The 19,821-nt window shown below is 43.3% G+C and overlaps 1 protein-coding gene and 1 long non-coding RNA gene across 2 annotated transcripts; both read right to left on the reverse strand.

Moving 5' to 3' along the window:
• Window positions 1-2,074: 2,074 nt before the first annotated feature.
• On the reverse strand, window positions 2,075-5,501 carry LOC306640573. The gene is made up of 3 exons (XR_013757823.1): window positions 5,126-5,501; window positions 3,336-3,560; window positions 2,075-3,028 (listed from the first exon to the last, which is right to left on the reverse strand). It is a non-coding gene; the product is annotated as an uncharacterized lncRNA (long non-coding RNA).
• Window positions 5,502-15,518: 10,017 nt separating this feature from the next.
• Window positions 15,519-17,095, reverse strand: FAM181B (family with sequence similarity 181 member B). Its single transcript, XM_079102798.1, has one exon. It carries the CDS (start codon window positions 16,945-16,947, stop codon window positions 15,670-15,672), a length of 1,278 nt encoding a protein of 425 aa, XP_078958924.1. The 5' UTR covers window positions 16,948-17,095; the 3' UTR covers window positions 15,519-15,669.
• Window positions 17,096-19,821: the final 2,726 nt, after the last annotated feature.

Genomic DNA, 19,821 nt, shown 5'->3' on the forward strand with positions numbered 1-19,821 from the left:
GGTTTGAGTTAGGGTTAGGGAGGGGGGCAAGTATGGAGGAAGGAAGCACTGTATAGAGGGAAAAGAGGGGTGGGAGGGGTGGGGGGAAGGGAAAAAATAACAGAATGAATCAAACAACATTACCCTATGTAAATTTATGATTACACAAATGGTATGCCTTTACTCCATGTACAAACAGAGAAACAACATGTATCCTATTTGTTTACAATAAAAAAAGAAAAGAAAAGAAATAAAAATACTGAAGAACTATCTCCAGCTGGGAAGAGGAAAATGGGAGGGGAAACCAGAATGATTCAAATTTGAAAACAGGCTTGTGTGACATTGCTGGTCTTTAGAAGGTGGAGGGGGTCACTTGAGAAGGAATACAGCAGTTTCCAGGAGTAGAAAGCTGCAGCTCTCTGCCAAAAGTCAGCAGGAAATGCATGTCTCATTCCTACAACCACAGGAACCGGCTTTCACCAGCCTGAATGCACTTAGAAGTGGATCCCCCCACCCATCGGCCTCCAGGTAAGAATCCAGCTCAATTTATACTTGGATTTCAGGTTTCTGAGACCCAACAGGCAAACCCAGTTGAACTCACCAGTGCTTCTGACTTACAGAACTATGAACTAATGAGTATTATTTTAGGCCAATAAATAGGGTGATTTGTTTGGGCAGCAGTAGAAAACTACATACAGTTAATGAGCACCCAACCATTGCCAGAGCTAGAGACCAGCATGGGGAATGCAAGGAAACAAGCCCCTCTATGGTCCCCTACCCTCCGCTCTTCTCCAGGGCCACCCACCGGCCATGCCATTATCAGCCACTGAAGTCAGTCTCTTAGGACATTTCAGCCTCTTTGAAGGCCCTGGATATGTTTCAAGCCCAAAAGTGAACTTGGATTTTGTGGGCATGTATCTTCAATGTTAGGGGCCCTCTCAAGAAAGAGTACAAAATTAATTAGAAAAGCAAATATTTATTTAAAGTGAAAAGAGAAATCACAACAAATTACAAAATCTATTGGATGCCACAAACATCACAGAATTCTGAAAAGCAAACCAATATTTTTATTACATTTTCTTAATATGTTTTATTTCACCTATGTTGCCAAAACCACCCCTCCATATAACAATGATTTTTTGTTGTTGCTTTCTACAGAAAGAACAGAAAATTAATTCAGTCTTTCCTCCAGCATGGGTGATTGATTTCTTTCCTTCATGATCTAAGAAAGTTTTTTTACCTTTGCAACTTATTATTGATCATGCCTTATAAGTTTTTAGAACTGCTGTTAAGTTTGAGAAAACTTCTATCAATTTTCTTTCATTTTGGACTGTAAGATTTCAGGGTATCCCATGTGTAATGTCTAGTCTTAAACCATTCTCAAATTGATTGTACTCATTAATTGATCTGATGTCAGTGTTCTTTCCATAGTGATGTACTGCAAATTCTATATTACCTTTTCCATATCAGAATTTTATGTCCAGTCAGCAAGAAGTCCAAGTCATTTCTTATGGGTTCATATGATCCACTCTTCTTCAGTAAGTGGAGTACCAAATAATCCAAGAGCCTACTTATTAAAACTTATCTCTTTCTCTTATGAGTTACTGCCCTGGGTACCATCTGAAGAATTTTCCACTATGACTCACTTCTTGAAGTCAGAGTATTTTTTCTTATTTTTCTCTCCTTATTCATTATTTTTCTTTGACGTTCCATAACGTTTATCTGCTCCTAGTTCTTCAATACCTAAATTTGAAGTTATCAAAATAAGTTCCAAATCAAAAGTCTGTGATTTCCCCTTTAATTTATTGAAATGTCTCAACGCATGTTTTGGAAATGCAGTTTAAATTATGTATTCAAGCTTTATCATCTAAACTATTTCTATCAAAACAAGAGGGAAGCTGTAGGGCTGGGGTTGTGGTTCAGCGGTAAAATGCTTGCTTAGCACAGGTGAGACACTGGGTTCAATCCTTAGCCCCACATTAAATAAATAAATAAATAAATAAATAAATAAATAAATAAATAAAGGTTAGATTCTAAAAAAAAGCCACTCTGTATGTAGTTTTAAAAAAAAAGAGGGAAGTTGTAAAGTGTATTTAGAAATGAATATGCTTTTTTAAAAAATTACCAAGTATATTTCTGGCAGGAGAGAAATTCAATTTTGACAAAGCACCAGTGAGAACTGAATTTGATGCTTATAATTTTACACATCTAAAGGACTAGAAGAAATTTCTACAGTCTAACTTCTGACTCCAGGCATTTCGAACATTATTTCTCTTCTGCAGACATTGTCCCTGGACCAGACGCTATGGACAAATCTTACTGCAATATGATCTCTGGCCCTGCATTATCTTTTCACAATCACAGAGTACGGGCAGGAATGCTCGTACTCATTCCTACACCAAGACAGCTAGCAAAACTTAACTGCACATGGAAGAGACAAAAAAAAAAAACCCACACAAATACAACTAAACTTAAACTAAATGTATCCCTACTCAACTTCCCTTTAACTGGATCCCCAAAACTCCCAGGGCCTCTCCAACACCATCCAACACAAAGTCTGATGAAGAAGAAGTTGTACAGAAAGGAGAAAGCAGTAATAATCAATTGTACACAGTTTTAAAATGTCACTTTCATATATTTTGCAAAACCATAACCATATGAACACATTGCTAGGGAAATGCACACACATGCTGCTCACACACACACACACACACACACACATGCATTCCTCAGGCCCTTAAAGGGGCTGTGGAAGTGAAGGTCCCTGAAGATGAAGCTTTATTGCTTCATGGTAAATCTGTCCTTGATTCCCATTTTTTACTTGAGTAGCACTCACCTGTGTTAATTAAGACAACTTTAACTAATCTAACAAATATACACAAAAGATGCATGTCAAAAACAATGGAGATTTGTTTCTTGCTACATAAATCCAAAAGAGGTATTCTTCACTAACTGGCAGCTCTCCTTCAAGTGGAAATGTGGAGAACCAGATTTCTTCCATTTTATGGCTTCACCTTCAACACATGAATTCCAAGACCACTGTGCTCATCTGTATCAAGAATCAAAAGGAGAAAGAGCTTGGAGAATTCCATGTGGAAAGATACATTAGTCAGCCCTACAAGGGCACTACCATGGCCTCAATTCAGTCATAAGAACATGTCTCCACCAGGAGTTGAGGGTGGAAACCAGGGCTTTGCAGCAGCTCGGGTCTGCAGAGCTTCCCAGGTTTCCTCCAGCATCACTCTACTTTCCAGGATTATAAACAGAGAATGTGTAAAGGTACATCAACCCCTGCTTCATAGTTGTCAGGGAAGATGCAAATGTAGAAGCAGAAGAAAAAAATTGATGGTGATTACTTCTATGCAGTGAAGCCAGAAACGAGATGAAGTCATTTTCATTTGTGACCACTAGATGGCTCTCTAGGGCCTTGGATTCCCCAAGTTTTGCTCTGAGATGCTTTGCAGTGAAGCAGGATAAAAGGATTTTCCAGTCATCTGAGCAAAAATATAAATGGCCCTATTCTTCCTGGCCTCACCCAAAGAATGAGTCTGGGCCTGTCTCCACCTCAGAAAGATTGGCAACTGAGAGAAAAGAGAAGTCAGCACTGTTAAACAGGGCATGGGGGTGTCCTTTGGAAGCAGAGACACTGAGCTCGGAAGGCTTGGCTGGAGCCCCAGCTCTGCCAGGAATGTTTATTGGGTGTCACCTCACACTACCTCTGCTCTATCTTCTGAATAGTAGATACTGTAATACTACTTAAACTTAATTCAGGTTTCCTGCTTTCCCAAGGGCTTTCGCTAACTCTACTTTGGCCCCTGTGACAATGGGGTCTGCATTAAGCATTATGTGCCTCATTGTAGGTGGGGGAACTAAGGGACTAAAATTCAAATAACTTTCTGAGGTCCCAAGGTGAATTGTTTCTTCACATTGTTTGGCACTTTGCATTTTATAAAACATTGCCAGTATTTGACTTCCTCATTCCTCATCACAGCAAATATAAACTAGACAAGTATTGCTAATTCTGCTTCTAAATTCACATTCATTTTATAGAGGGAAAAAAATGATCTGAGATTCAGGGAGGTTTAAGCAACCTGCTCATTTTGGCAGCATTAAGGCCATAATTCACATTTCCAGATTTCCTCTTAAAATTAGCTTTTAATCTTAACACCAACCACTTTTATGGAACAGAAGCACTCATTTCCCCCACTTACTGTCACAAAGTATAAATATTTAAACTCTTTTCAGATGCTTACAAGAAGATATTTTTCCTTTCTCTCTTTAAACATGAGCCAATAGATTGGGTCAATATCAAGATCAGCTCTTTCACATGCTTTAGTTGAATATTTTGTCAATTATGTGAATTAAGAAAATCAAAACACCAAGGCAATAAAAGAGGCTGAGAAAGGGGAGGGTAAGAGAATGTGCTGACCCTCCCCCACCCCTCTGTAGTAAGCATCTGGCAAGAGCTATGATGCTCAAACAGGGCTCTGCCTGTGGCCCAGCTGCATGGGGCTGTCCTGGGGCTGGGGCTGCCCCTCAAGCCCTCTCCTCACCCTGGGAGACACAGTCAGGACTGAGAACCTTTCTGCTCTCCAAGGCAAGATCCAGCCCTAAGGATTCTGTGTTTCTCCTGTGTTTGAAACATCACTCAGAAGAAGCATCAAAACAACTTAAAATATTAGCATAGAGTCAGATATGGTTAATTAGACAACAGCACGTGGTTCTTCCTCGGATGCCAATTGAAATGAAATCAATGACAGCTAAAAGGGGAATTGTCCCCAAGGATGTGATCTTCAGGTCCTGCTGGCATTTGCTATGCCTTGCACGTGGAGGCTGTATATTTCAGGGCACACCACAACCACCGCACGGAGTATTCAGGTATCCCCATGTGTAGATTAGAAGATTGACGCTCAGAAATGCCAAGTGACTGACCCACCTAGTGCTAGTGAGTAGCAGAATAGGTTACATCCAGATCTTAGAAATAAGAACAACCCCCAGTGTCTGAGAGCCTGCTCTATGCCTGGCCCTCAGCAGCAGTTACAGACATGATTTCTACTCCTCGCACCAACTCCGAAAAGCAGTAAATACTGTTATTTCCACTTTCCATATGAGAAAACTGATGCTTAGAAAGGTTCAGGAACTCTACCAAGTGGCAGCAGTAGGGAAGGACAGAAGCAGAATCCAAGCCCCATGCATCTCGGTCCCTGTCCCTGCTGAGCAACCATCCCAGGTCCAGGCTGCTGCTGCTTCGCTTTCCACCGTTGTCCACTGGTCTCAACAGTTGGTGTGTGGCAACCCACAGGAGCAAAGATGAATCGTGGCTCTGCTCAGACTCACAGGATAATAATTGAAGTCATGCTGCAGTGCTTCCTGTTTCCTCACGCCATTGTGTGGACAAGAATGGCTTTTCTTACAATGTTCTGGCAGCAACCCATGACCCGAGCCTGTGCCAATGTGATTCAGATTCTGTCCGAGTTCTGGGCTACTGTTCAAATGTGTCCTGAGTTTCTCTGGGCCACTTTATCCCCTGCCATGCATTGAAATCCTGTTGTTAGGGGCAGAATTGATTAAGAAATGGGATTCTGAGCAGTACAGAGCACCCAGAACTCTGGGGTCCTGGGACATGCTGAGCACAGAGCTGACCACCCACCATCAGCCCTCAGAGGGAGGCCTGCTCCCCTGCAGAAGGCCCAGACCCTCTGAGTATGCTAGGAAGATGCACCGTTTCTGCCCGTCTGCTGCGGCCTTTTGTGTGGGGTTCGTTTTGTCTCCTGGGGTAAAGGCTCACTCCGCCATTACTTCTTTTCGAACCAGCTCATTTGAAGGAGCGAGTTAGTCACGGATTCCAAGTCATTGTGGAGGAATGGGGTGTTTTCAGTGTCGGAGCTTGCAGTGACCCTTTAAATCCTGAGAAGAAAACACTGTGACAATCTAGAGCTCTTCCTCTCTGGATGCAGAGGGGAGGGACAGGGAAGTTCAAGGCTCTTCAGCTCTCTGATGAAACCTCTTTGGGCACCAATAATAGTTACCATTTAAAGGGCCTTTATATAGTGCTGGGGGCTTTATCTATGTCACCTAATATAGCCACAGCCCTGTGTGATATCATTATTGCCATTTGACAGAAAAGGAAATTGAAGCTCTGATTTAATAATCTGCCCAAAGGCATACAGCCAAAAAAGGGAAAACAGGAATTAACATTCCACTCTGTCAACTCCAGTCACTCCAAAGATGCCCCTCAGCATTCAGACCACATTACCAAGGAAGCCAGGGTGAAGTCAGCCACCACCAAAAGTTACTAAGAAAAGTTGCCACCCAGACTCAAGTTGGCAAAAACAGAAAATAAACTAATCCCTTAGGATCAAGGAGCCCCACAGGCCAGGGAAAGAGTTTAAAAGGAAAAGCTGATAACTCAAGGAGATCACAAAAAAAGAAGAAAAAGGGATTATGGTGCTGGGTCCCACAGGTGTCAAGCACCAGAACCAGGCTTGATCCAGTGCTACAGAGGCCTAGTCCCAAAGGAGGAGACCATCTTCCTACAAGGCACATGGGGCCTCTGCAGTAAACTGGAGATTGCTGCACTAGAAGGTCTATTTTTCCAGGAAGGACTAGTTTTCAGTGGTGACCCCCTGCTGAGGGCCATTGCTAGCTATACAGTGTCTTTGAGCAAATAAAACTAAACATACAAAGGCACTCCCTTCCTTGGATACACAGCTGGTGTTAACTAGAGTAAGCATGGGCTGGAGTTTAGTTTCCACCCGTATAATTGGCTATGCAGGCTCAAACAATATACGATCTGTGCTGCATGACAATGTCGGTAGTTTACTTATCACAACCCAATTCTAGACTCACTCGAATGTCAAAGCCAGCCTGAGTCCCCTTTTTTGGACTATTTAAGTATTTTGGACTTTATTAGTTTCCAGGGTTCTGGCACACTCTGGGGAGAGGGGAAGAATATAGAAGAGAGATACGGAGGCTTTATAAAAATTAAGGAAAGGAGGTTCTTGAGCAATTAATTGAATATAAAATAAACCTAATCATGAGGGTCTCCAACTTGTGGAGTTGTTCACACAAGCTTTACCACATTTCCTGCTCCAAATCCCTGCTCACCACATCCTATTCTGATTTGCACTGTCTTCTGTGTAGGCAGATCATAGGGATTCTCCTGATCAGGTATGAACTGATTTATGTTATATTTCTCACTATATATTAGCAAGATTATTTGTGGTTTATAAATTGGAATCTCTTGTGAATTTGCATAGTGCAAGTCCTCCAGCACTGGATCAGCTCTGTGGCACTAAATAACGGCCAGATTAAAAATGGGTGGTCACCTGGGCAGATGATGGTATGTGAAACTAAATTCATGCTCAGAGGGCAGAAATATCCTGTTGAATTAGCAGTGCCTATAGCTAGTTCCTGCCTCACATTTGCTAAACCTCAACTATATCAAATTTCTGCAAATGCCTATTATGCCCTTCCCCCTCTTCTTTGTGGCACACATACCCAATCTTTTACACTTTCTTCACACACCCTGAATATTTCCTTTCTCATCTTTCCCACTATCATATCCACAGCATTCAACACATTGCCTGCCCGCAGGAAGTGACTTGATAAAAATGTGTGAAATGAAGGAGGAATGAAGCAGCTCACTAGAATCTTCCTCTTTGTTCCCATTGGACCTCACTTCTGCCCTCATTCTAGTACCTATCACACAGTGCTCTTTATAACAATGAGTTGGATGTCTATCTGTCCTAGCTGAACTTGAGTGGAAGCCAGGGCAGAAGCAGGCCAAGCAGATCAAGTACACATCAAGGGAGGCCAGGGAAAGTCTTCACCATCTCAAGCCACAGATACCTGTCAGCTTCCCCTCCACAGATGGACACCAAATTACTATTAGACCCACCTCTGGATGAGAAGCATTTTCCCTGTGCACTATCCTGAGAGGTTTTTATTGACCAGATGCTGAGTATTTACAGCTGAGTGGAGCTAGATGCATTACGGTTCAACAATAGCCTCAGAGTGCTTGAAAAGTAACCGGCATCAAACTGCCAGATGCAGCTCATCGTAACAAGAGTAGCATCCATCTGAGGTTGAACACACAGTTGCTGGGCAGATGTCCTTGTAAAAGCACTTTTTGTATAAGGTTGCAGCGGCTTCTGTGTGAGCTTGTGGTTCTGATAGTCTTTTTATGATGGATACTATCAGCAATTATGGCTAAGAGTCCTTCCTCATGACCTCTGGGCTTTATTACTATTTTTTGATGGGGCTGACTCAAAAGACTCCATTTTGATGCTGACAACTTTTAGACGTCTTTCACACATAGCGTTGCATAAGAATAGATGAGAATAGAATAGACATGGTATGGTTACATAAGTCTTTTTAAGCACAAGGAACTTTGTGTGGCATGCTAAATAGGATTCATTTTTACTGCTATTTTCTTCATTAATGGCTGTGTTTTTAGTTTCCTACTGGATCAACAGGCTGCCGTATCAACACACCTAAAACCAGGTTGCTCAACACAAGAGAAATTTATTGCTTTATAGTTCTGGAGGCTTGAAGTCTGAAATTAAGGCGTTGGCAGTGCTGTGCTCTCTCTGATGCCCTGAAGAAGACCCCTACCTGCCTTTGTCCTAGCGTCTGGTGTTCGTTAGCAATCCTTGGTGTTCCCTGGTTTGCAGATGCATCACTCCAGACACAGGGCTGCTTTCTCCCTTAACCTGACCCTATTTCCAATGAAGGTCACATTCTGAGGTACTGAGGTTTAGTCTTCAACATGTCTTTTGGGGGGACACAATTCAACCCATAACATTTATTATAGGTAATAAAAAGGAATTCAGAATAAATGGATTCCCTTTGCCAGGAATCTAGCCACCTATTTATTCTTTTTCCCTCTCTTTCCCTTTTCCTTCCTTTCCTCGTTTCACTTGATATTCATCCCATGAAAAAGTGAATATGATTTCTTTTAACTTGGAATATATTTCTAGGAACATCATCTATTGAAAATGAAATGAACTTCCTTTACCACTCATTTATCAACTAAATGCTCTAGTTCTTTGTGACATCTTTATCATTATTTTCTTATATGTTCTTCACTCCCTTATTGACAGTGAACAAAACATATTGTATACCTGTGTCTTCAGTGTCTAACTCAACTTTAAACTCATTAAAGAAAGGGCTTCTATTTGCTGCTGATCTCACAGAGGGAAGTTTTGGTCACACTCTCCAGGCAACACAAATGACTGAAATATGTCACCAGTATCATCTCTGCCTGCCACTAAATGTGCTGCCCCAGGTAAAATAACTTTGCCTTTTGGTTCTGTAAGATTAACATGGTTGTTATTGCCATATACATAATTCCTGCTACAAGTAAAGTATCTATAGAAGTATAGAAAAGTATTAAAAAGGGGGTTCTTTTTGCACAATAGGTACTCAACAAATGATATAATATGGTTATATAGCCATTTGACAAGTTTGGGTGAAACTCAAATGAGAGAATGAGTGTAAAGTCCCCTTTTTAACTATAAACCTTCATACAATTCATTCAGAAATCACAAATTATGCATTATTCTTGCCAGATTCCAGAAAGTGTTCGGAATGCACAGGCAAGTTCTTGCTCCCAATAAAAGAGGCAGATGAATAACAACTATTATAACTGTGTAATTAACTGCCTACAAGATGAACGTAGGGTATTAGAGTATCATAGAAGATTTCAGAACAGAGGTATTTATTTGATCCAGGAAGCTTTAAAAAGAGGGTGACACTTAAGCTTTCAGAAGGACAAGTTTAGTAGAAATTAGCAGCAGAGAAAATGTGAGAATGAATTCTAGGCATAGGCATACCCGGAATAAATTCAAAGCAGGTATGTGGATATCAGCCAGCATTGCAACTAAAATTATTAAACATAAGTACTCTTAGAGGAGTGGAAGGTAGGATGCTGGCAGGAGCACATCTATAACAAAAGACTTTAAACTTTACCCTAGGAATAACAGGAGCCACTGGAGAATTTGAAACAAAGAAACGACAACCTCAGGGTTGCTTTTTAGAACTATCACCTCAGCAAGCAATGGTTTAGATGATCGTGAGTCCAGAGACAAGGAGGTCATTAGGAGATTATCGGAGTAGGTTAGGTGAGAGGTAGTGAGGGCTCTAATTAAGGAAATGGCCCTGCCTGAGGAGTGGGGGAGACAGAGACACTCAAGAATTGCTTAGAGAAGTGTCTTTCGAATTCCACACCCCACTAGTTAACGAGCCATAAAATCAACTTAATGGAAAATAGTCAAGAAAAAAAAATCAGTATATTACATAGCTCCTTAGCAAGAACCTAGGCTTTGTTTTTTAAAAATCTATTGAATACAGAATTAAATATTAATATAGATGATAATCTAATAATATTTTAATTCTTAAACACAAGGATATTTATACAAATGCAGATTTATATAAATGTGGATATGAATATATTGGGACATGATGTCAAGTGAATATCTTCTGAAAATCATGAATAAAAATGTTTGAAACATGCTGACTTAGAAAGTAGTATGGAATAAGGCTTGGTAACCACTTGGACAGGATGGGAAAGGCTACAAGAAACCTAGGCTACCTTGACTGTGGTTAGTCTGTGTGGGTGTGGATGTTACATTTTAGACATGAATAGCTTAGGAACCACCCAGGAGACACTACCTAGGGAAAATGTTGGTAATGGATCTAAGATGGTAGAAAGAAGCCAAGGCTGCAGGTATAGAACTGGGAGAATATCAGCACATTAAGAATAGCTGAAGCCTTAGGAAAAACCACCACCTCCCAGAATGAATGTGAAGAGTGTGAAGAGCTAAGAGCAGACAGAAGGGACCCTTCAGGCACACCAATACACAAGTGTTCCTATGGGGAGCCATCTTATCTAGCAAAATCAGACAAGGTTGACCCATGGGACACAGAAGCCTGACTTCTAGGAACTGGCTACCACGGAGGACTATTCCAGATCGCAGGGGAGTATGTGGCTCTGTGTGGGAGTGGTCCCCTGTCTGGTTCTACGATAATTTCCCTAAGCAAATGGCTCCCCTCACTCCACCCCATCCTGTTCGTCACAGAAGAAGTCCCTCCGGGTCTGGGCCCCTTTAACTGTGTGACCTTAAAAGAGAATTGGGCTATGCCACGTTGTTAGAGGCCAGATCTGGTTTGGTGGATTCATCACGCCCCCACCCCTTCTCATTTAAAAAGAGTATTTACTCTGTGTGTTTATCAATTAGATAAGTTTATGGGTAATTGATTGATTGATAGCCAACATCATCCTCCTACAGTTAACCCTTTTCTCACCCATCCGGATGTGGCAGAAACCCCCACAAGTTTCAGCAAGAAAAAAAAGAAGACTTGGCCAGAAAGTTAGGAACAAAACCGAAAGAAAATGAAGTCCACAAATCCAAGGAAGAGTTTAAAAAAAAAAAAAAAAAAATGGAGCCCAAATGCTCAACTGCAGCATGGGATCAAGAAAACTGAAATTTCAAGTTACTGTGTTTGTCAGTTGGGACTCCTGCAAGAGCAATTTCTGAAAAATAGTGAGACAGAAGTAGAGTTTAGTGGAAACTGGGCTATTTCTTGGTATGTGCAACTTTCAGTGCTAAAACTGGGGCAGTTCCAGAAAACTGGAATGACTGGTCACCCTAGAATTTAGAATAGTTAATGTTTAAATAGAATGTGAGGTAAAGACAAAAATTGTATATTCTTTTTCTGAAAGACTTGCTGTGGGAGGAGACAGTAAGTAATACCTAGAGAGGGAAACAGAATTGAGAAAGTTTTCTTTTTCTCCTATTTGCCATTGTTCTTGTTTGTTAAAATCATGCTAAAGATTTTTCTCTATAATGTGAGGGGGAAATGGGAAGAGAGAGTGAAGCTAAAGGTAAAGAGAAATAAGAATAATTGATGGAGCAACACCTTGTCCTCATGGAGAAGAAGGGAAAGAATTCTGAGCCATACGGGCAGGAGAAGTTCTTGCCAGGTGTGAAGAGGAACTCAGACCAGTGTAGAGAAGGATAGGGGGTTACAGTAGATGGTCTCTATCTCCTCAGGACCTGATAATGAGGGGTAGAGGAAGGTGGAGGCTTAGAAAGAGATGGGCAAAGGTTTGGGAAATTTAAAAGTTGTAGGAAGACACTAAAACACATTCCAGGCAAGGAATTTCCAGCTGATAAGGGAATCATAAATATGTGTCCCATGAATATGACAATTATTACCAACCAGACTAGGATCTGCAGCCTGTCCAAAGTCATTCAATCAGAAGCATACTATGATCTATTTCTGGTCTTGAAAAATATCTGCCATTGTGCTTAAAAATAATTCTTTATGGGCAATTGTGTGGCTAAAGAAGATATCAGAAATACTTTCTAACAGGTAGAAAATTACATAGGAGAGGAAGCAACAGTGTGTTCAGCCCTTGGCAGGCATATTATTAACGGGCACTATAGCACTTAGCATGGTCAGACACAAATATGTTCAGACTAGAAAAGAGAAGGAGTTGGTGGTGGAGAAATCTGGAGGCTCCATAGGGCCTAGCACACATTTGTAGCATTCTGGGTAACAAGATGGTTTGGAACCTTGAGATAATGCCAAGCCCTCGCTAACTTGTAGGTACTGCATATTATTGTCACCTCCCTCTTGCTGGGCACTTATATACAGCCCATGCCAAATCCATACAATCACCCTTTGTGATAGATTGCTATCCAGTTTGCCAGTAGGAAAACTATATTTCAATTTAGCAAGTAACTGGTCCATGTTTGGTAAATTAAGAGATAAGATGTACCTAAGTTAATTGATTTAGCCCTTCCCTTCAGTCTTATTTTTTTACCTATAGCAATTAGGGTAATCAGAACACCTAAACACAGGCCTTTATAAGAATTAAATGAGACAATGTATCTGAAAGTGCCAGGTACACCACAGATCCTTCAGAGATATTTGTCCAACACAGTGGTTCTTAGCTGGTAGCAATTTTGCCTCCCAGGAGACATGTAGCAATGAGGATATTTTTTTATCACAACTAGGGAACTGCTACTGGCATATAACAGGAAGAGGCTATGAATACTCTTAAACATTCTATCATGCACAAGACAGCCTCACAGCAAAGAATTATAGTAACTGAAATGTCAATAGTGCTGAGGTTAAAAAACTCTGCTAGTATCACAATGCAGGGGACTGGAACCCAGACCCACTTACAAAGCACAGCAAAACCTAGCAAACAGGCAGCTATTGGAATTGGGACACAGGTAGAGCTCAATCTTAGATCCACTATCGCTGTCAGTGAGGTTTTTAAACAGTTTGAACCTCAATTTTCAAAGGGGAATAATAATACCTTCCCCTTCCTCATGGCACTGATAATAGGGTCAGTGAGTTGGAGCTCAGCTCAATGCCTGGCATGCAGAAACACTCAGTCTGGGTATTATTTTAAGGAAATGCACAGCAAGCAAGATACTGGGAAAGAGACCTTGTTTTCCTAAGCCAGGTAAGAAAAATGAGAAAAATTAAGAAAGAAACATTTCAATACTAATAGTCACAGGGTTATTCATGTCCTCCTACTGTGAAATTTTACCCTAGATTGTACTAATCATCATAATACAATATGCATATATTATATGAGTATTGAGTAGTATTCTGTTAGCATATTGGAATTAATGTCTTTTTACCACTTGGAAAGAAATTCACACACAAAGGTTTCTGGAGTTTCAAAGGTTCTTTTCATCATTACCAAGACTGATCACTATAGTTCTTTTGTTGCTTTCTTGAGAAAAGTTATATTCAGAAGAAAGTGACTTAGTGATAGCATTTACAGTTGTGTCTACTATTGCTCAACACCCATTTGCTTTTTTCACAAATTCCTTTCTGAAAATATCACAGTACTTCTGATGTGTACAAATATTGACCTAGATTTTTTAAATCTATCAAAGCAACACTGGAGTTCCAACTGTCTCATATCTAGATATTCTTCCAATCTACTTTGCTGCCTTGAAAAGAAGCAGCTTTCCTTTGCAACATAATCAACCAATAGACAATAGCTCCCTTGTATTCTCTGAATGTTGGTCTCTTTTTGTATTTTCACCTGTAGATCTGTACTGAGGGACCTCCTCTTTTCCCTCTGGCCACTCAATTCCCACCCAATCTTTCCTCGTCTACCCCTCAACCATCCTAATGGTGCTGTGTCACCTATCTGCCATATCCAAGGCAATTTTTTTTTTTTTTTTTTTTTTTTTTTTTGGTCCAAAACTTCCTATGACAACAGATCATACTCTTCCCTCCAGGGGCCCTTCAGATTCCATTCATCAAACCTGCTATTTAGGAAATAGAGCAACTCCTTTGGAAACTTCACACCCTTTGCTATTCCCTAGAATGGGGAGGGAGAGTATGGGTATGAAGAGTGAGGAAGAAGAGGGGGCCCAAACCAGGAGGAGGGTGGGGTGATGGAGCAGCAGAAGGAGGCAAACAACATATTAGGGAAAGTGCACTCTCAGGGCAAATAGATGACCCAAAAGAGCATGAGAATCACATTTCAGTTGCTCTGTTTATAAAAACCATTTAAATGCATATATATATACATACACACACATACATACATGCGCGTGCACACACACCCACACCCACCCACCCACCCACCCACCCACACACACACACACACACACAGAACCAATCGAGTACTGCAGCAACCTCAGGCATTGTGTATATTTTATTTCTGAGCTACCCATCAAGCTATGAAGAAGTGAGGAGTGGAGGAATGTTGTTATCCCCACCTTCTCAGATAAGGAAACTTCAGTGCAAAGACTTTACACTTGTCTCCCCTCCCCAAAATGGTTGGAAAATAAAAAAAGGGAAAGAAGAGAAAGGAACCAGAGGCTTGCCAATTTTGTTTCCTACCTCAGATACTGGTGAGAAAAGGAAACGAAAAAGAAATACGAGAGCATGGTGCGCAATGAAAGGCCAGCAAAATAGAAGGAAAATAAGAAAAAGCACAGATAAGAGCGGGAAGATGGAAGAAGAAAGGAAGCAGGGGAAATTTCTGAGAGGAAGAGCAGCAGATAAGAGACAAGAGAACCACACCCAAGCACGGCAATCTGGAGGCCAGTGGCAGACCACCGCCGGGCCTCAGCCGCACTCCCACATAGCAAGGGCTGAGAGACCCCACGGAAATTTGCCCTCTACGAAAATACTCAAATCAGTAATAACATAGCTTTGCTCCATTCTTTTCAATATAATTTCTAACTCATAATGCACTCAATGGAAGGGACCCAGCAACATTTAAAAGAATTTACACTAAATACACTAACCTTTGATGAAAAGTTGGAGAACGGTCAAGTTCTACAGAGGCCACCTCTTGCCCCTTCTGCCAACCCCACCCCATCCATTATTCCCCAAACCATGTCTTGGTTTGTTTTGTTTGTTGTTTGTTGTTTGGTTGGTTCGTCTGGTCCAGTAAGAACTTTGAGACAGCTTAAAGACAAGGACACACACACACACACACACTCACACACGCGACTATGATTAAAACAATTCCCAACTCCTCTTCATCTCTTTTTTCTTGTTTTCTTTATTAATTGATTTTTTTTTTTTTAATCCCGTTTTGTCTCCACGTGCGTTTTACCACCGTTCTCCAGGCTTTGGAGAGACCCTGAGGAGGGCGCTCCCCACAGCAGTCTCTAATGGGAGGGAAGGATGCCTCAGTCAGTCCCGGTGCGCCCCCTCCTCCCCGGGAGCCCCTTCCCAAACCCCATCCGGTCTCCAAAGGCTGGAGTAAGCCGTGCGGCTGTAACCTGCGCTATAATCATAGGACACCTGATGCGGCGGCGGCGGTAGGGCGCAGTCCGGGAAGAAGGGGGCGAAAGAGGCCAAATGGCCGGTCCCGTCCTCCCCGCCGGAAGAGTCCGCGGCGGCGGGGTACAGGGGGCGCAGGGACTCGTTCAAGGTCAAGCCGCCGCGGGTGGCAGGCAGGGGCGACTTCTTGGTCGGGGCACAGCTCGGAGAGCTCCAGGGCTCGGGGTACAGTAGGTTCCCCACCATCGCCGGCGGTGGCTCAAAGAGGCCAGGCTCCAGCTCCAAGGGTCCGCGCAGGACAGCGGCTCCGGTGGGGAACACGTCGAGAGGCTCCGCAGCGAGCAAGACGCCCGCCTCGGTGCCGGCGCCGTAGTCGGGCCCCAGCAACTCGAAGAACTCCACGGCCTCCGCCCCTTTCTCCAGGTCGCCCAAACTCACGCCCGGCCCCGACGGGTCGCACCCGCCACCGCCGCCCGCCCGCGACGGCTCAGTGAAGAAGGACGGGGGCAGATTTCGGGCCCGCAGTGGGACCTTCCTTGCGCCCGGGACCGCTGTACCCCCGGAGGGGCCGGACGCTTCCCCTCCTGCGCCCCCAGAGCTCGCTCCGCTGAGCCCGGCCACTGGCACTGCCACCGCACCCCCCACTGCCTCGGAGCCCCCGGAGACATGGCGCAGCGAGTCGAAAAGTGCTGCCAGACTTCGGCTTTGTAGGCTGGCTGCCGCCGCGGCCTGCGACGCCTCCCGCCGGGGGGCGGCCTTGCCGTGGACCGGCGCCGCGACGGTCGAAGCGCTGGGGGCTGCAAGCGGCCGCTTAGCCGGCGCGTCGGCCGCGCTGGGGGAGGGTGGGCCCGGGGGCGCGGCGCCCATGAGGCCATTGCAGCGTTTGATCTGCTTCTGCAGGTACTTGCGGTGGTTCACCTTCCTCTTCGACTTGCCCGGCTTGTCCAGCGCCAGCTTGATGTTGCTGGACGCGGAGTCGATAAAGCTGAGTAGATCGCGGGTGGCCTCGCGCATGTCCCCGCCCTCTGCTCCCGACAGCAGCGCGCCAGCCGGCGCCCCGGTCTCATCATCCTCGAAACAGCAGCCCTTGTCCAGGGCTCCGAAGGGGCTCCCCAGCCCGTCCGGGGAGCCTCCGAAGCCGAAGGGCACGAAGGGGTGCGTGCTGAGGAGCGCCGCCTGTACCGCCATCGCCGCGGACCCCGGGCAGTCCGCAGAGTGGATGGTGCGCCCCAGTCCGACTCTTGATCGCCGCCAAGGCCCGGTTTTGGTCCCGCGCTGCGCGCGCGGCGTTGCCTTCTTACTCTGGGACCGGCTCTCTGCTCAGCCTCCCGGGGGAGCTCATTAGATCTTGTAAGCGAGAGGCGGAGGGAGGGAGCGCACGGCGACCGCCCCGGTGGCGGTGGCGGAGGGGAGGGGCTTACTTAGCCTAGCTTGGTAGGGCGCAGGGCGCCGGCGGCGGTCTGGGGCGGGGGCTTGTCCCTTTTTCCAGTTTTCTAGGCTTTCTCATTCCTTAACCCCTTACTCTCCCTTTGCCCCGGGACGTTTCCTTGGTCAAGTTCCAACCGCCAGGGGCAAGAAGAAGATGGCCTGTCCTCAAACTCCAGCAGGAGACTGTCCCTGAGGTAAGGAAGGCGGTGGTCCAAAGCAGGGTTTCTGTTCCAAGTCTTGTAATAATGATAGCCACCAGCTACTGGGTGCTTGCCCGTGCCAGATGTTGTCCGTGCATTAGCTCATTTAATGTCTAAAAAACAGGTTTGTGAATTATACTTACTACCACCATTCAACCAAGGGGAAAACTGAACATCAAAGAAGTTGCGGGAGTTGGCCAAAGCCATATCTATTCCAGTCTACTCATAAAGCCATTCCCGAGCACTTAACAAAACTAGTATTCTCCCTTGGCTTTGTTTTTTTTTTCTCATCAGGGAAGAAAACTAATTTCTTTGACTCTAGCCTTGGTCCAAGATTAACCCAAGCGTCCCCAGGACTCTCAAGTCCAATGCTGTTTCTCCTACCCTTTGATTGTTAGAAGTAACAACTAGATTATAGTAAACTGAAGCCAGCCCTTGGCCCATCATTTATTAGAACAAAGATAGCAAGAGGCAAGTGAGAAAGGAATCACTCTCACTAAACCAGCTTTTGCTTCAGACCTGCTAGGACAAAAGATGAATTGGAACCTGTCCCCTACCTGCCTGCCACTTAGGTTGTTCTTTTGAAACTCTTGTGTTTTGAGGATCACCTTGGCTTTCCACCCACTTTCACCTGGATGTTCCTCATGGAATGGAGAAAATAAACAATATGGTAGAACATGGAAGGTGATTTACAAAAGACCTGGATTCTGGTTTTAGCCTCACCATTCAATACCCTTGTGACTTGAGTTTAAATCCTTGCCTGGCTGAGCACATGCCTTTGGGCAAACTAGTCAGTCTTGCTTTGCATAGCTTACTCATGTTAAACGCAGGTAAGATTGCCCACCTCACATGGCATTTATGAGGCAGTACTGGGGATTGAACCCAGGGCCTCATGCATGCTAGACAAGCACTCTACCACTGAGCTACATTCCCAGCCCACTTATGGTATTTAAATGAGAATTTCTGTAAAGATCTGTTGACTGTCCCGTAACCTGAATGAGCATTCACTCTTACCTCTCTGAAACACACACAAAAAATGACTGTATTCCCTTACACATTTCTTTGTCCTAAGGTGTTTATGAAGATTAAATGAGATTACATATATGAAGACACCGCGTATGCTAAAATGTTCTCTAAGTTGTTGTAGTATAGGTGCAGAGTCTGCAGGTGAGATGTGAGACACACAGACCATCTCTTTTCTATAAGTCCTATCTTTCAGGGCTAGCAGAAACATCTTTGATCACCCTTAGCACATATTCTTATTAAAAAAGAAAGAAGATGATGTGAACCATCATCAAGAGGTAAAGTAGCCACTTTTCAAGCCCATGTATCTTTTTACTTTTTAATTCAGTTGTTTCAATTATCATGTACCTTTCATTTGAATTCAATCAAAGATGCCCAAGATCAAAGATGGCTCAAAGTTTAGTCAGAAATGCCCAGAGAAATACTGTACAGGACCTTACCTTTGATACTTTTAGTCTGAGAAATCTCTTAATTTCCAGAAAGTTACCTAAATCCTAATGTAATCATGTTCAAAACAAATGTAACATGGAACGATTCATATGTAAAATCTGTCTTTGTTTCCACACCACCTGAGAGCTGAGCATCAAAGTTGATTTGAAGTGAGATGATGTCAGGTTACAAATCTGGTCCTGCCTCTTGCTAGGTGTCCTAGGATGAGTCAGTTGATCTTCCTACAGCTCAGATTTCCCAATGGGAATAGTCATAACTGTTCTCAGGATTTTTGTGAGCGTTACATGACACAACAGACAAATAATACCTTCAAGTCTTACTTTTCTCATTCATTCACGATATCATCTCAGCTCCTCGAGGTTGCTGTGAGACTGTGTACGAAAATTCTTGGTGCAAAATAGCAGCTCAACAAATGTCCATGTTCCTGACTTCTTAGGCCCCACCCATTCTTTATCAGTAGATGGAACTATAAAATCAGCATCAGTTGTCCTTTCTCTCCAACAAAGTGAGTGCCTATTTTCAAATGAAAGAGAGTAGCTATATCTGTGGGTTATAGGAATTTAGAAATAAGACAGTGTAACAGTGGAGACAATGCTGAAACTGTAGCCAGAGGCTGAAGTTCAATCCTGCCTTTATTATCTGACTGACAATAGAAAACTCATTTACTCTCTGGATTTCAATGTTCCCATCTATAAAATGAGAATAGTAATAATAATATGAGCCTATTTGCTAGAACATCAGTAAGATAATAGAAATCAAAGTCTTTTGTCAACCATAAAGCTGTATGTACAAAAATAAGATATTCATGGTTTAGCCGGAGTCACAAAACTGATTCTTGCACATAATTATCTATCTGGTCACTCATTTCACACAAAGATAATCACATACAACATGTTCAGTACTGTGCTAGTACAGAGGATGCAGAGACAAGAAACAGTGATTCCCACCCTTTCTGGTAGAA

The sequence above is a fragment of the Sciurus vulgaris genome (genome assembly GCF_902686455.1).
Source record: "Sciurus vulgaris genome assembly, chromosome: 11".
In the NCBI taxonomy this organism is placed as follows: Eukaryota; Metazoa; Chordata; class Mammalia; order Rodentia; family Sciuridae; genus Sciurus; species Sciurus vulgaris.

Bases quoted from the DNA above. Each gene is read 5' to 3' on its own strand.
- FAM181B (XM_079102798.1), bottom strand. From the start codon at position 16,947: ATGGCGGTACAGGCGGCGCTCCTCAGCACGCACCCCTTCGTGCCCTTC.